The sequence below is a fragment of the Saimiri boliviensis genome, chromosome 12, assembly GCF_048565385.1.
Source record: "Saimiri boliviensis isolate mSaiBol1 chromosome 12, mSaiBol1.pri, whole genome shotgun sequence".
In the NCBI taxonomy this organism is placed as follows: Eukaryota; Metazoa; Chordata; class Mammalia; order Primates; family Cebidae; genus Saimiri; species Saimiri boliviensis.
In genome coordinates, this window is record NC_133460.1 from 52,542,679 (window position 1) to 52,560,726 (window position 18,048).

The 18,048-nt window shown below is 40.9% G+C and overlaps 1 protein-coding gene across 4 annotated transcripts in view; it reads right to left on the minus strand.

The window, feature by feature from the left end:
- The window catches only part of CFAP70 (cilia and flagella associated protein 70), a 118,782-nt gene that overhangs the window by 91,934 nt on the left and 8,800 nt on the right, over nt 1–18,048 (minus strand). For all 4 annotated transcript variants that reach the window (XM_074382383.1, XM_074382382.1, XM_074382385.1 and 1 more), the window contains exons 4-7: nt 11,475–11,573; nt 11,208–11,287; nt 7,951–8,130; nt 3,093–3,275 (exon numbers count right to left, since the gene is read on the minus strand). In XM_074382383.1, coding sequence (XP_074238484.1) covers nt 3,093–3,275; nt 7,951–8,130; nt 11,208–11,287; nt 11,475–11,573 — 542 coding nt within the window. The remainder of the gene's footprint in view (nt 1–3,092; nt 3,276–7,950; nt 8,131–11,207; nt 11,288–11,474; nt 11,574–18,048) is intronic.

Sequence of the window (18,048 nt, forward strand, 5' to 3'; positions counted from 1 at the left end):
TTAATGTAAATGAAGTAATGTTGGTAATTTTGTGTTGTTTCTTATAAATACACTTAACCCTTGAACAACACGATTTGAATTGCATGTTTCCACTTATGTGAATCTTTTTTTTTTTTTTTTTTTTTTGGAGACAGAATCTTGCTCTGTTGCCCAGGCTGGAGTGCAGTGGTGCAATCTCGGCTCACTGCAGCCTCTGCCTCCTAAGTTCAAGCAATTCTCGTGCCTCAGCCTCCCAAGAAGGTAGGATTCAGAAGCATGCCACTATTCAAATTTGAATTGCATGGGGTCCACTTATATATATGTGAATCTTTTTTTTTTTTTTGATACAAAGTCTTGCTCTGTGGCCCAGGCTGGAGTGCAGTGGTATGATCTCAGCTCACTGCAGTTTCTGCCTCCTGGGTTCAAGCAGTTCTCATGCCTCAGTCTCCTGAGGAGCTGGGATTCAGGCACATGCCACTGCACTGGATAATTTTTGTGTTTTTAGTAGAGATGGGGTTTCACCATATTGGCCAGGCTGGTCTCAAACTCCTGCCTCCAGTGATCTGCCCAACTTGGCCTCCCAAAGTGGTGGGATTACAGGCATGAGCCACTGTGCCTGGCCCATTTTTAAACCAAATATGGATAAAAAATACAGTATTTGTGGGATGTAAAACCACATTTATGGAGGACCAACTTTTCCTATATATGATTTCTACAGGGTTGACTGCAGGACTTGAGTATGCACAAATTTTGATATATGCAGGGGTCCTGTCCTGGTAACAATCCCCCAAGTATACCAAGGGATCGCTATCTTTTTTTTTTTTTTTTTTTTTTTTTTTGAGACAGAATCTCGCTCTGTCACTCAGGCTGGAGTGCAGTGGCACAAACCTGGCTCACTTCAACCTCCGCCGCCCAGTTCAAGTGATTCTTGTGCCTCAGGTCTCCCAAGCAGCTGGAAATACAGGCATGTGCCACCATGCCCAGCTAAGTTTTGTATTTTTAGTACAGACAGGGTTTTATCATTTTAGCCAGGCTAGTCTTGAACTCCTGACCTCAGTGAGGAGGAGACCTGCCTTGGCCTCCTGAAGTGCCGGCCTTACAGGCATCAGCACTGTGCCCAGCCAGAATGACTATACTTATTTTTTATTTGGTGAGCCAATCCTTCTGAAGTCTGACTCTCACAATTTGCAAGAAAACCTTTTCTTTACTTTTCTAAATGCTTCTGTCTCTGAGTCTTCTTTTGACTTATGCATTTGCTTTTATATGCGTAAGAAAGTATCTAGAAGGAAACACAAGAAACTGTAATAAAGGTGACTACTGTCACAGAATCCTTAGACTGCTTTTCCAGCAGAAAACCTCTGTGGTTGGTGGCACCTTTGCCCAACTTCTGCTTGGGCCTGCTGGGCTCATTTCACCCACTCAGCCTAGCAGGCTGTGCTAGGTTTGTGGCCTGGATCCCACATGATCATGGGGTCTGGCCACTGTGCACAGCCAGGCATGCTGGCTGCAGCAGGGCCAGCGGCTCCAGGCACAGCACAGGTGCTAGCTCCCTGTAAGGCTGTGGCTGAACCAGGCATACTGCAGACAGCTTCCATGGCTGGCAATGGGGAATGCAGTGGTGCTAGAAACCGAAGAGCCCCAAGCGTCATAGCCCTGGCTCAGGGAGCTCCCAGGTCTGGGCTTCCTGAAGGACTGCAGCCCTTCTCTCTTTTCTCCTTCTTGTCACCTACAATGTGGTGAGCAAGGGTTTCAACCCCGTTTGTGTTACAGCTCTTTCAGCCCCAGCATTCAGCAGGTCCTGAGCTCTTGTCCAGTGTCCAGGAAGAATGAGTTACACAGACAAGCGGAAGGTGAGCGAGGCAGAGGTGCTTTACTGAGCAACAGAACAGCTCAGATGAGACTCACTGAGTAGTGGTAGCTCTTCTTTGCAGACAGGTTGTCCTGATGAGTGTCTAGCTCTCAGAAGAGAGGAGACCCACAGTGGGTAGCTCCTCTCCACAGGCAAGTCATCCCATTCTTTGCCTAAGTCTGCCTGAGTCCTGCATTTATGTACTTCAGAGGGGAGGAAGTGGATACTGATTGATCCATGGGAGGCCATGGGTGAGCCCAGAAAAAGCACCATAAATTCTCATTCCGGTCCACAGAACTAGCAGCCTGGTCCCCAGACTTCAGGCAGTCCCTGGCCTGAAGGTGGGGTTTCACTGGGAACCTGCCCCTTTTTGCCCAGGAGCCTGTCTGCCTCCTGCTGCCATCCATAGCACCCTGGTTGTTCATGCCAAGGGGCGCCTGCAGGCCCATGCCAAGCTGCCCTCAGCGTCCCCTCAGACTTTCTCCCATGCTCATGGGTGCCCAAAGTCTGGAGGAACACCGAGGCAGCAGGGGGTTCGTGTGTCAGTGCTGACCTGAGTGCATGCACACCTGGCGAGGTTGTGACAGCACTCATGCTTGGCCACAGAAATTGGAGCAGGCACTGGGAGTGGACAGAGACCAGGCAGTGGGAGCAGGCACTTCCAAACCTATGGGGGCTGGAGGGCTTCCCAGCCTCCAAGAGTGCAGAGATGCCGGGGTATGCAGCTGGTATGTCGCTGGGCAGCTGCAGCTGCACATGGGAGGGTGGGGCTCCCACTTCTTCCCGGCTTCTGCTGGCTCCATGGAGCGTGTAGACCCAGCCGGGCCTCCCTCATTGCAGCCAGCATCGTGGCAGGAGTTGCTCCAGACTGGCTACTGCTGCTATCACTACTAGGATAATGAGATGGGAAGGAATTAGAAGGAAGAGACATAAATAGAGGGACACTTTCACTGCATATATCTTAGTTTTTGACAGTGACTGATAATTACCTATTCATAAATAAATAAATACAAAATAAAGAGTTTTAGTAATAGGATGAGGGAAAAAAATAAAGAGTACATTTGATATAAATTATTTTGTTTGCTGGACTTAAGAAGCCAGAGATATCTGCATCAGAATTAGATAAGTGTTTTATATTGGCATGTAATTGTTTTATTTTGACAGGTGGCAGATATATATAAATTACAGTGTTTTACAAAATGTTCTATCATCTGTCAGTATACTAAATTTATCACAAAAACCTGTACATCAGGCTGTCTCTCACCTCAGGATGGTTGAGTTCTCCATCTTCTTCTTCATAGGGACCACCAACGATGAATGCATCAGGAATGTTATTAGCTCCTGGAGCCAGTATGTTGGCAATGGGCCATTTTTTGGGCCGGGGAACAGGTTCTCTTTCCCCTCCAAGCTTCAGAGTTCCATTCTTAAATAAAATGGGATAGTCTTTCTACAGAAATAAATACCATACGTCAGGAAAGATTATAAAGGACTTTGAAGTGGACAAAAAGATTACTCAAGAGTATTTTCAATGGTATGCTAAGTGTTGTCAAACATACCCTTCTATAATTAATCTGATTCTAGAGAGGGGCCTGTGCCTTTCTTTGCCTTTGTGCTATTTTATAATTCTGTAACTTATAGACATTTGATAATAATGCAAATTATTCTTGTTCATAAATATGCAGATACAGTTTTTCCAGTGGCAATGTAACTAATTACTGCCCTGAAGCTAATAACAAGTTTTGAATTACTGGCAAAGTAATTTCGGCATTCCATATGACTATATACTCCTTTGAACTCGTTGTCACATTTTACTGATTCCCTCACTAATTAGTCAAACAAAATCTTGGACCAAATCCTGTTATTTATGCTTATATGAGAGTTGTGTTTATACCTGTTTAAAAATTATCCTTTAGAAAACAAACCAAAATCTGGCAAGGGGCTAAAAATATAGGCATTTTCATGTCTTATAACTTATCCAAAGTACAGTTGCAGTAAAAATTGGTAAAATAGTTAAGCAGGCAATTTATAGAAGGAGAAATAAGAAAATCCAACATTTAAAGAAAAACATGCTACATTTCATGAGATATCAGCCAGGCAAGGTGGCTTACTGCCTATAATTCCAACACTTTGGGAGATAGAGCCAGGAGGATCACTTGAAGCCAGGAGTTCAAAATGAGCCTGGGCAACACAGCAAGACCCCATTTTAACAAAAAAATTTAAAAATTAGCCACGTGAGATGGCATGCACCTATAGTCCCAGCTACTTGGGAGGCTGAAGTGAGAGGATTGCTTGAGTCCAGAAGTTCAAGGTTATTGTAATCTATGATTGTGCACTGCACTCCAGCCTAGGTGATAGAGGGAGACCCTATCTCTTAATAATAAATAGATATAGAGATACACAGATAGACAAAGAACAAGAACAAAAAGTTTACTGGAAAAGAAATATAAATGGCCCTTAAAAGAAGTTTCCAACTGCCCATCGATGATAGACTGGACAGGGAAAATGTGGCACATATACATCATGGAATACTATACAGCCATTAAAAATGATGAGTTCGTGTCCTTTTCAGGGACATAGATGAACCTGAAAACCATCATTCTCAGCAAACAGACACAAGAACAGAAAATCAAACACCACATGCTCTCACTCATAGGCGGGTGTTGAACAATGGAACACATGGACACAGGGAGGGGAGCATCACACACTGGGGTCTGTTGGGGGGAACTAGGAGAGGAACAGCGCAGGGTGGGGAGTTGGGGAGAGATAACATGGGGAGAAATGCCAGATATAGGTGATGGGGAGGAAGGCAGCAAACCACACTGCCATGTATGTACCTATGCAACAATCTTGCACATGTACCCCAAAACCTAAAATGCAATTATATATATATATGAAACATTCTATTTCCAACACTATAGCAAACTAAAGTACAATGGACCCTTCATCAGCAACAAACGCATCAACATAATGGACAAAGTAGAACAGCAACAACAACAACAAAAAATTTTCTTTTATCATGTAGCCAAGGCGAAAAGAAGTAAATGAAGTCTAGGCTGGGCTCAGTGGCTCATGCCTGTAATCCTGGCACTTTGAGAAGCCGAGGCAGATGGATCACAAGGTCAGGAGTTCGAGACTAGCCTGGCCAATATGATGAAAGCCCGTCTGTACTAAAAATAAAAAAATTAGCCAGGTGTGGTGGCAGGCGCCTGTAGTCCCAGCTACTCAGGAGGGTGAGGCAAGAGAATCGCTTGAACCTGGGAGGTGGAAGTTGCAGTGAGCCAAGATTATACCACTGCACTCCAGCCTGGGCAACAGGGTGAGACTGTGTCTCAAAAAAAGAAAGTTTAAACATGCCAGAACTGGCAGCAGCAGCAACTCAATACCCAAAGGATAAGCTCATGGCATGATGCTGTACCAACTGAGGAAATGTCAGATCCAGACACTCTTATAGAGAAGGAAGCATGGCCCTGTGCCCAGGTGGGAGAGGAAGCTGGAACTAAGACTACTCCAAAAACTAGGACCTGGGGCCAGGTGTGGTGACTCACTCCAACAATCCTACCACTTTTGGAGGCTGAGGTGGGCAGATCACCTGAGGTCAGGAGTTTAAGACCAGCTGCGGCAACATGGTGAAACCCTGTCTCTACTAAAATTCAAAAAATTAGCCAGGCATGGTGGCAGGCATCTGTAGTTCCAGCTACTTGGGAGGCTGAGGCAGGAGAATTGCTTGAACCCGGGAGGCAGAGGTTGCAGTGAGCCTAGATCATGCCACTGCACTCCAGTCTGAGTGACAGAGCGAGACTCCATCTCCAAAAACAAAAACAAGAACAAAACTAGGACCTGGAATGGCATCCTTTCATCAAACATCAGAATAAAGGAGCCCTTTTCAAGTTTAAAATGATGCAAGAAACCTAAAAGAAAAAGATGTAATATTAGAGCCGGGCACGGTGGCTCACGCCTGTAATCCCAGCACTTTGGGAGGCCGAGGTGGGTGGATCACGAGGTCAAGAGATCAAGACCAACCTGGTCAACATGGTAAAACCCCCCGTCTCTACTAAAAATACAAAAAATTAGCTGGGCATGGTGGCGCGTGCCTGTAATCCCATCTACTCAGGAGGCTGAGGCAGGAGAATTGCCTGAACCCAGGAGGTGGAGGTTGCGGTGAGCCGAGATCACACCATTGCACTCCAGCCTGGGTAACAAGAGCAAAACTCCATCTCAAAAAAAAAAAAAAAAAAAGAAAAAGATATAATATTAAAAAAACTTTTGTATACCAAAGGAATGACCCAAATTAAAAATAAATAATACACCAGAAATAAACATGATAAAGTATAAATTGACAAACTTGAAAAAAAACATTATTTTTCTCTACATATGAAGAATTTTTTTTATTTTTTTGAGACAGAGTTTTGTTCTTGCTGCCCAGGCTGGAGTGCAATGGCGCGATCTAAGCTCACTGCAACCTCTGCCTCCCGGGTTCAAGTGATTCTCCTGCCTCAGCCTCCCCAGTAGCTGGGATTACAGGTGTCTGCCACCACACCTGGCTAATTATTTTGTATTTTTAGTAGAGACAGGGTTTCACCATGTTGGCCAGGCTGGGCTCAAACGCCTAACCTCAGGTGATCTACCAGCCTGAGCCTCCCAAAGTGCTAGGATTACAGGTATGAGCCACCCTATCCTGGCCAGAATTTAATAAATCAGTAAGAAAAATACTAAGACCTCCAAAAGAAAAACAAAACAAAACAAATAAAAGGTACTTTTTTTTTTTTTTGAGACGGAGTTTCGCTCTTGTTACCCAGGCTGGAGTGCAATGGCGCGATCTTGGCTCACCGCAACCTCCGCCTCCTGGGTTCGGGCAATTCTCCTGCCTCAGCCTCCTGAGTAGATGGGATTACAGGCACGCACCACCACGCCCAGCTAGTTTTTTGTATTTTTAGTAGAGACGGGGTTTCACCATGTTGACCAGGATGGTCTCGATCTCTTGACCTCGTGATCCACCCGCCTCGGCCTCCCAAAGTGCTGGGATTACAGGCTTGAGCCACCGCGCCCGGCCTAAAAGGTACTTTTAATTATTAAAATTAGCAAAAACAAATAGAAATTTTTCAATACAATCCCAAAGTTGGAGAGAAGGCAAAGCACAGATCTGCCTCATATAGCTATGTAGGTTGCTCCCAGGAAGGGTGATCAGCCACCTCATTTGCCTAGGACTGTCCCAGTTGTCGTGCTGAAAGTCTCATGTCCCAAGAACCTCATAAGTCCTCAGCAAACTGAACAGTTGCTACACAACTTTAGCGAGTCATTCACATACATGGCCCTGGATATAAGACAAGTGGAAGTGTTAACTGAATATAAGCCTTTTAGCAAGCAATTTAGAAATCTCCATCAAGAGCCTAAGAAACTCCATAGCCAATCATTCCTATATCTAGAAATTTGGCCTAAGAAAATAACATAGAATTAAGAGAAAGTTTTGTTTAATAAAGTAATTGTAGGCCGGGCGCGGTGGCTCAAGCCTGTAATCCCAGCACTTTGGGAGGCCGAGGCGGGTGGATCACGAGGTCAAGAGATCGAGACCATCCTGGTCAACATGGTGAAACCCCGTCTCTACTAAAAATACTAAAAATTAGCTGGGCATGGTGGCGTGTGCCTGTAATCCCAGCTACTCAGGAGGCTGAGGCAGGAGAATTGTCTGAGCCCAGGAGGCGGAGGTTGCGGTGAGCTAAGATCGCGCCATTGCACTCCAGCCTGGGTAACAAGAGCGAAACTCCGTCTCAAAAAAAAAAAAAAAAAAAAAAAAAAAAAAAAAAGCAATTGTACAGAATCTATAAAATGTACACATAAAAATAATCTGTAAGAAAATGCACCAAAATTCGCCATTTTAAATGTCTGACATATTTTCCACCATATATTTAAATTATATTTAATGTACAATATATTTAATAAATATGTAAATCATAAACATTAAAATCTGTATACAAATAGAAATAAACTTTATTTTTCAAGCCTAAAATAAATCTCAGCCATTAGCAAAGTAGTGCTTTAAATGAAATCTCAGAGGTGAGGAAGAGATGGCTATGTGAGTGCAGACATGTTTGAATCTCTATAAATATCTGGCAGTAAGGCTTTACCTCTCCAACTGATGGCACTTGCAGACCAACCATGTAGTTCTGCCCAGGACCTGTTGGAATGAAGGATTCAGGCACGGAGTAAGCAGCCTCCAATGTGACCTTCAGTAGATTGCCCTCTGAGATCTGGGCTGTGGTCAGTAAAGGTTCTGCCACTAATACTTTAACTTCGAGACTGCATTGCTGTAAAAGAATAAAATTATGCAGCATTTTGGAAACTGCCAGAGGTCTTCCTTTTTTCATTAACTCATTTGAATCTCATATCACTCTTCAAGATAAGAAGGTAAAGCTTAATTATTTCCATAAACTGAAATAATATTCTCTAGGTCCCATGATTTAGAGAAGATAGGGCCAAGAAGAGAATCTTATCCCTAAATTAGATCCCTTCCCACTCTACCATTCCGAGGTAAAGTATATATCTAAATACATATAAACAGGAATTGGAAGATTCAATTGAAATGTCGGCTGGGTGTGGTGGCTCACTCCTTTAATCCCAGAACTTTGGGAGCCGAAGCAAGTGTATCACCAGAGATCAGGAGTTCAAGATTAGCCTGGCCAACATGGTGAATACCCATCTCTACTAAAAATTCCAAAATTAGCCAGCCGTGGTGGTACATGCCCTGTAGTCCCAGCTACTGGGGAGGCTGAGGCTGAGGGCAGAGAATCACTTGAACCTGGGGAGGCAGTGAGCTGAGATTGTGCCATTGCACTCTAGCCTGGGCAATAAGAGTGAAACTCCATCTCAAAAAAGGAAAAAAAAAATGAAATGTCAATAGTAATTGCACATGAGTAAGTGAGATTGGATGCTTTTTTGGCTAATCTGTAACTTAGGATTATTTTTGTAACTTAAATGCAGTGCTTTGTAATAAGAAAATATTTGTTTTCAAATACTTATGTATATATTCCACATAAATAGGTATAGACATATATGTGTATATCTCTGACATTTTCACTCAGGACACGTACAAAGTAGGTTTTAAATGTGTTTTGAGGCTGGGCAAGGTGGCTTATGCCTGTAATCTTAGAACTCTGGTAGGTTGAGACAGGCAGATCACCTGAGGTTAGGAGTTCAAGACCAGGCTGGCCAACATGGTGAAACCCCGTTTCTACTAAAAATACAAAAATTTTCTGGGCATGGTGGTTCATGCCTGTAAGTCCAGCTATTTGGGAGGCTGAGGCAAGAGAATGGCTTGAACCGGGACCTGGGAGATGGAGGATGCAGTGGGCCAAGACCATGCCACTGCACTCTAGCATGGGCTATAGGGCAAGACTCTGTCTCAAAAAAAGAAAAAATATATAAAAATTAGCCAGGCATGGTAGTGACTGCCTGCAATCCCAGGTATTCAGTAGGCTGAGGCAGGAGAATTGCTTGAACCCAGGAAGTGGAGGTTGCAATGAGCTGAGATCACACCATTGCACTCCAGCCTGGACAGTAAGAGCAAAACTCTGTCTCAAAAAAAAAAAAAAAAAAAAAATTGAGTATTGAATGCTAGGTACTTTGCTACATCACTAGGGATATAAAGACAAAGAATATATAGTTCCTTTCAACATGGAACTCATGGTATAGTGCCATGATTTATGTGAAATCTATACTAGAGACCTGTACAAAATGGTGCAGTCAAGGACACCAAGGAGGAAGTGAATAACTATTTGGCTGGGCTGACAGTTACAGGATGCCTATCATTTAAAACCTGGATTAGCAGAGGAAGGAAAGAGAAATAATTCTAGATAAGAACAGTTTATGTAGGCTGGTCCAAAGGTAGTGAGTTATCTCAACTGACCATTCACAGTCAGTTACAGATCAAATTTTTTGTTCTCTTCTTTTACCGCTTCTCACTACTGTACTTGACTAGTCTTAGAGGGAAAAATAGTCTATGTAAAGGGGGACTGGAACAGTATGGTATCTTCCATTTAGGTATATGTAAGTAATTCAGGATTCTGGAACTTGAAGTATTAATATAAGGAGACGAATAATGGAAGATGAGGTTAAAGAGGGAGGCTCCCATCATAAAATATGCTGGCTGGGCACAGTGGCTCACGCCTGAAATCCCAGAACTTTGAGAGGCCAAGGTGGGTGGATCACGAGGTCAAGAGATCAAGATCATCCTGGCCAATATGGTGAAACCCCATCTCTACTAAAAAATACAAAAATTAGCCGGGCGTGGCGGTGCATGCCTATAGTTCCAGCTACTCAGGAAGCTAAGGCAGGAAAATTGCTTGAACCCAGGAGGCAGAGGTTGCAGTGAGCTGGGATCATGCCACTGCACTCCGGCCTGGCAAAAGAGCAATACTCCATCTTAAAAAAAAAAAGATGCTGTATGCCTGCTAAGCAATCTGGACCTGGACCTTAACTTGTAAGCAGTGGGTGAATCCATGAACTACATAGTACTAAGCAGGGGAAGAGATGAGATCAGATTCACTTTTTAATCGCTGTGCAAGCCATGGGAAGATTGAACTAGAGAGAGGCAAAGGTAGGCACAAGACTACTTGTAGCCATTCAAGTGAGAGATAATAACGCAATAAAAAGTAGGAATGAATCCAAAAAGGAAACCTAAAGACACTTAGAAGATGGAAAAGGCTGGATGTGATGAAAGGCAGATTTTAGGACTGGAATTAGGTAGGGTCTAAGGGAACAGTCATAGATGTAATTTAGGTTCTATGTTCCATGATTTCATGGATGGGTGATGCCACTAGTCAAAAAACTAAGATAAAAGGAAGAGTAGGTTTCAGGGAAAATACTGAGTTCAGTTCTGGAATGTTGAGTTTTAGGTGCCTATGGGATACCATTATAGAGGTATATAGTAGGTGCTTGTAAAGTCTGATATTCTAGAATTCCAGAAAGGGGTTTGGGCTGGAACTGTTGGATCAGAAATCTTCAATGAGAAGCATGCTACTATGCCCTAAAGTATATGAGATGCTTTCATATACTACGTGATCCATCAGGACATAGCTCAAGAGTTATTTCCACGATTAAGCCTTCCTTGCCTCTACCCATGGACAATGTAACTGATACCTGCTCTGTGCCCATGTGCCTCACTCCACCATTGAATCACACTGGGTTATAATCTATGATATACAGATCGTGGGCTTTCAAAGTAGGACTCTACCTTATTATCTTTGTTTCCCAGAATCTAACATTGTGTGTGCTGTGAAAAGAAAATGCCCAATGCATTACACCGAACTGAATTGAACCTTAATAGCGGACAGACTTGTTAGATTGAATGGCAGGCTAAAATATAGAGAGCTAAAACTCTGATTACCTTAACACTTGAACTAGGAGTCTCTAAGGGTGAGCCCTGCACAGGGTGCAATGGAACCGCTGTTTGAAATGAACTCTGTCCTGCAAAAAGAAGCCCACGTTGAGCCAAAGAAGAAAGGATTAAGTTAGTGCGATTGCAAGCAGAGATAAATGTGCCCACTTTTCCCCTCAAATCCCTCAAATTCATTGAGGCTAATTTCTGTATCTGTCTGGGGCTAAATTTTATGAGCTTTGCCATTTCCACTTTTGGGCAAAGCATACATCTGACCTTCCAGTAAGGGAAGAAGATCCACCACAGCTTGACCAAGAATTAAGGTCTTTTCTTCTTTCTGTTTCTTTTCCTTTGGTAAAACTTCAGTCACAGTTACTAGAAAAATCAAAACAAAGAAAATGAGACATTTAAAACTCATCCATCCAATAACCAGGGTGCAACAAACAAAGCATTGTCAAAGATATATAAGTTTAAAAAAATAAACTTGAAGTAGAGAAGGCACCAACATCAGTGACTTTTGGTGGAAAATACTGGACCGCTTCAGTAACTTTTGAACTTTTTGCCTGCAAGTTATAATAGAAATGGGTTTTAGATTATAATTACGTACGTGCATGTGTATAAAAGGAACTGATACATATGATTATATAACAAAGCTTCATATACTATTAATCTTTACTAGATCAAAATCCTTAGGCATTTTCTATTCTATTTCATATAGAAGAAATTACTAGTCATAATGCCCATCAATTGATTTTAGGAATGACTAAAAAAGTCACAATCTGAAGTTTGAAAAACACTGCTCTATCTTGGATTTATCCCTTGAACTTGGGTAAAAAAAAAAAAAAAGAAAGAAAGAAAAAAGAAAAACACTGCTCTGGATCTCCCCATATTGCCTCCCATAAGGCTTAACAGATTAACAGAGTAATCTGGTAGCATGCAGAGTGTGTACAATGTTTTTCACTATAGCATTACTCTGCGTGCTTAACATTTACTATAAAAATTTCAGTACACAAAGCAATATAGTATAACAACTATCCATATAACCATAATCTAAATTTAACAATTTTTTTGCTTTATCATATGTAGCTTTGCTCAAATACCTTATCATATTTGCTTTGTTTGCTGAAGTACTTTTAAAATAAATTACAGACATCATATCTTACTCCTAAATACCAAAGTATATAAATCCCCAATAAGACATTTTCCTAGAAAACCAAAATCAGTTTCCACATCTAGCAAGTGTGATAATAGCATTAAATAATTCCTTAATTCATCTAGTGTCCATTTTATACTTAACATTTCCAAGTTATCCCCAAAATTATTGTATAGCTGCTCTGTTAAAACCAGAATCTACTCAAAGACCACATGTCGCATTTGGTTGTCATGTTTCTTTTCATTTATAACAGTCCCCGCTTTACACATACTTTTTCTCTCAAATATTTCTCTCTTTTGTTGAAGACACCAGGCTAATAGTTACATAGAATGTCACATCTCTAGATTTGTCTCATTTTATTCCTCATAGTATTTAATTTGTTTCTCAATTCCTCTGTTTCCTACTTTCATTCAGCTTTAGCATTTTCAGCAAGGATAACAGAGTTTGATAACACATTTACCTGTGTGGTATGTTATCAAACTCTGTGATCTTTGTAATCTGACAGATGAAAATAGCATCTAAGCATAAGTTTATTTTTTGTATTAGAGTCAGGTTGAAATTTTATTCATATATTTAAGAACCAGTTATAGTTCCTTTTCCATGAACTTTTCATATTCCTATGTTTTGTATACTTTTCCATTAGATTCTTCCTCTTATTAATATGTAAGAGCTCTTTAAAGGTAAATTTGACTTCTGTACAGAAATTAATTGCAAACTGTATTCCAGTTTGTGACTTATCTTACAGCTGCTTAAGTAAAATATATATATTTTTCTTCTGTGGTTTCTACGGTTGTGAAATACTTCTAAAGGCTTCATCACTCTGATTATTTTAATTCCAGGATTTCTTATGGTACTTACATGGTTTAATTTTTTACACACATTTTATCCAGCTGGTATTTATTTTGGTGTTTGTTTATTTTTTGAGACCAGGTCTCACTTTGTCACTTGGGCTGGAATGCAGTGGTGCAATCTCAGCTCACTGCAACCCCTGCCTCAAGGACTCAAGTGATCCTCTCACCTCAGCCTCTGGAATAGCTAGGGCTACAAGGGCTCACTACTGCACACAGCTAATTTCTGTATTTTTTTGTAGAGACAGTTTTGCCATATTGCCCAGGCTGTTCTTGAACTTCTGGGCTCAAGAGATCTGCCTGCCTCAGCATCCCAAAGTGCTGGGATTATAGGCATGAGCCACCATGCCCAACTTTTGTGTAATTTTAAGACTGGTTACACTTTTTCCCAGATAGCTACCCAAGTGTCCCGATACATTTGGTTACATATTCCATGTTCCCCCTTACCCCCATTGATTTGCATGTCATCTTAACCATGTGCTAACTTACTAGAAGTACTGATGACTGTATCTAGACCTTCTAGTCTGTTTCAATGATCTGTATGTCTATGCATGTCCCAGCACTACACTGTTTTACTATGGTTTCATGTTTTTCTATCATGTAGGACTAATAATCCTTCTTTTCAGAATCTCCTGATTATTTTTACTTAAAAAACTATTTTCTGTAGAAATTCGATAATGTTTTTTAAATGTTGGCTGATTTACAGAGATCACATTAAATTTATAAATAAACTTAGGAAAAATGACATCTTTATAATATTGAGCATTCCTGTCCAAGAATATGGCATATCTTTCTGTTGTTCAACCTTTATGTCCCTCAGTGGCATTTTCTTTACCATTTGTTTGAATCAGGGGCCAAATAAGGCCACACACTGTAACTAGTTGGTATCTCTTAAGTCTCTTTTATTCTATAGGTTCCCTTTCCATCTCTTCAATTTTTTTCCCATCTTTCTTTTTCCGTTTTTTTTCAGACAGAGTCTCGCTCTGTTGCCCAGGCTGGAATGCAATGGCATGATCTCGGCTCACTGAGACCTCCACCTCCCTGATTCCAGCAATTCCCCTGCCTCAGGCTCCCGAGTAGCTCGGATTATAGGTGCACACCTAGCTAATTTTTATATTTTTAGTAGAGATGGTGTTTCATCATGTTGGCCAGGCTGGTCTTGAACTCCTGACCTCAGGTGATCCACCTGCCTCAGCCTCCCCAAGTGCTGGGATTACAAGTGTGAGCCACTGCACCCGGCTGGTTTGTGTATTTTAAAGAATTGATCCTTTTAGTTGTCAAGTTTACGTGCATAGGGTTGTTCATAATATTGCCTTATTATCCATTTAATGTCTACAGTGTTCAAGTTGTTATTCCATTTTACTCCTAATATTGGTAATTTCTTTTCTTTTTTGCTGTTTTTTGGTTAGTCTTTCTAGAAGTTTGCAAATTTCATTGGTGTTTTCAAATAACCAGCTATTTGTTTCATCTATCTTTTTCAATTGTTTTTCTGTTTTACATTTCACTGATTTCTGTTCTTATTATTTTTTCTTGCTTTTTCTTGCTCTCGGTTTCTTTTGTTCTTTTTTTCCTAGATTCTTGAAATAGGCACTTGATTGGAGACTTTTCCTTTTCCTAATGTATACAGTTAGTGCAATAAGTTTTCTCAGCCTGCTTTAGCCATGTCCAATAGACTTTGATATATCATATTTTCATTTCAATTCAGTTTATTGTATTTTTTATTTCCCTTGAGACTTCTTCTTTGACTCATGGATTATTCAGAAGTGTGCCTTTTAGCTTCTTTTTGTTGTTGTTTAGAGACAGGGTCTTGTTCTGTCACCCAGGCTGGCATTCGGTAGGATGGGACCATAGCTCATCGCTGCCTCAAAGTGGGTGCTTAATCTGAGACTACTTTTTTATTTCCCTTGAGACTTACTTTTTGACCCATGAATTATTTTCAAGTGTGTCTTTTAGTTACCAAGTATTTGGAGAATTTCCTACTATCTTATTGACTTCTACTTAGATACTACTACTGTCAGAGAACACATTCTATATTATTTAAACTCATTTAAACTTGTTGACATTTAGCTTATGGCCCAGGATGTGATTTTGACATAAAAATAATGTTATTCTAGCCGGGCACGGTGGCTCAAGCCTGTAATCCCAGCACTTTGGGAGGCCAAGGCAGGTGGATCACGAGGTCAAGAGATCGAGACCATCCTGGTCAACATGGTGAAACCCCGTCTCTACTGAAATACAAAAAATCGGCTGGGCATGGTGGTGCGTACCTGTAATCCCAGCTACTCAGGAGGCTGAGGCAGGAGAATTGCCTGAACCCAGGAGGCGGAGGTTGCAGTGAGCCGAGATCGCGCCATTGCACTCCAGCCTGGGTAACAAGAGCGAAACTCCGTCTCAAAAAAAATAAAAATAAAAAATAAAAAAATAAAAAATAAAAATAATGTTATTCTACTATTGTTGGATATTCTAAATTGATTAGATTATGTTGGTTAATGTCATCACTGAGGTTTTTTTCTATCCTTGCTGATTTTGTCTTCAGTTATTACATAAATTGGTGAGAAAGGGGTGTTTAAGTCTCCAACTATAATTTTAGATTTATCTATTTCACTGATCTATTTTTCTGTCAGTTGCATCAGGTTTTGCTTCACATTGTGCAGCTGTTTGGTGCATACCCACTTAGAAGTACAGTATCGCCGGGCGCGGTGGCTCAAGCCTGTAATCCCAGCACTTTGGGAGGCCGAGGCGGGTGGATCACGAGGTCGAGAGTTCGAGACCATCCTGGTCAACATGGTGAAACCCCGTCTCTACTAAAAATACAAAAAATTAGCTGGGCATGGTGGCTTGTGCCTGTAATCCCAGCTACTCAGGAGGCTGAGGCAGGAGAATTGCCTGAACCCAGGAGGCAGAGGTTGCGGTGAGCCGAGATCGCGCCATTGCACTCCAGCCTGGGTGACAAGAGCGAAACTCCGTCTCAAAAAAAAAAAAAAAAAAAAAAAAAAAAAAAAAAAAGAAGTACAGTATCTTCTTTGTGGATTGACGCTTTTGTCATTATATAATGAACTTGTCTGTGTCTGATTATTTTCTTTGCTGTGAAGTATACTTTGACACTCATGTATTTACTTTTGATTTCCTTTATTAATAAACGTAAATACTGCCTTAAGTATTTACTTTTAACCTGAATATTTGGTTATATTTTGAGTTTCTTGCGGACAGCAAGTTTTTAAATCCACTCTCTCTCTTAGTTGGTGGGTTTGGTTTGGTTTTGAGGTAGGGGCTCACTCTGTCACCCAGGCTGGAGTGCAGTGGCACAATTTAATGGTATATTTACTTTAATTATTAATATAGCAGGGCTTAAGTCTGCTGGGGTTCTTTTGTTTCTGTATTTGTCATGTTTTTCATTTCTCTGCTTTTTCCTGCTTTCCTGTGCATTACTTGAACATTTTTTCAGAACTGTATTTTATCTCTAATATTTTTGACTATATCTCTTTGTACAGAATTTGTAGTTGTTGCTCTAGGTATTACATTATATGTACATTAATTTTTACAGTCTACTGTTGTCACCATTTCACCAGTTTGACTGATGTATAGATACCTTACTTTCCTTTATGTCCCTTTATCCTCCCAGTATAACTGCCTTAGAGTATTTTCTCTATGTACATTTAGAATCACATCACACAGTGTCATGTTTTGTTCCAACTGTCAAACACAATTTGGAAAACCCAAGAAGGAAAGCTTACTTTATTTATCCAAATTTTTCCTTACCATGCTTTCTTCTTTTCTGCTGTTCCAAGGTTATCACTTCCTGTCTGTTTAGGGAACTTCCTTCAACTATTCTCTTTGGGTAAGTCTGCTGGTGACAAATTCTCTGTTTTCTGTCACCTTAGTATGTGTTGACTACCCTTTCGTATATGAAGGATATTTTCTCTGGGTATAGGATTCTGGGTTGACAGTTCTTTCTTTCTTTCTTTCTTTTTTTTTTTTGAGATGGAGTCTCACTCTGTCAGCCAGGCTAGGTGAAGTGGTACAATCTTGGCTCACTGCAACCTCTGCCTCCTGAGTTCTCCTGCCTCTGCCTCCCAAGTAGCTGGGACTACAGGCGTGTGCCACCATACCCAGCTAATTTTTTGTATTTTTAGTAGATAGTAGAGATGGGGTTTCACCATGTTAGCCAGGATGGTCTAAATCTCCCGACCTTGTGATCTGCCTACCTCAGCCTCCCAAAGTGCTGGGATTACAGGCATTAGCCACTGCGCCTGGACAACAGTTCTTTTATCACTGAAAATATTGTGCCATTTCTTTCTGACTTCCATGGTTTCCAATGAGAATCTGATGTCACTCTGTTTTTCCAAGGCTACTTTCAAGTTTTCTGTGCCATTTGTTTTCATGAGTTTAATTATGTTTCTTAGTGCAGATTTCTCTGGGTTTATCCTCCTGTTGGAGATTTGCTCAGCTTCTTTATCTGTAGCTTATGTTTCTTGCCAAATTCGGGAAGTTTTAATACATTACTTATTTGAATACTTTTTCAGACCCATCCTTTTTCTCCTTTCCTTCTAAGACTCCGATGTTATTTTGTTATAGTCCCACAGGTCTCTAAAGTTCTTTTCATTTTTTTTTTTTTAGTCTATTTCTTCTCTAATGTTAAGACTGGGTAATTTCTACCTTCCTGTCTTGCAGATCACTGATTCTTTCCACTCTATTCTCCATTATGCTGCTATGCCCATTTACTGAGCTTTTTCTATCAGTTATTGTATTTTTCAGTTCTAAACTTTCTATTTGGTTCTTCTTTGTGTTTTCTATTTATTTCCTGAGACTTTGTTTCTTTTCTGAATCTATTTTCTCCTTTGTTTCCAGT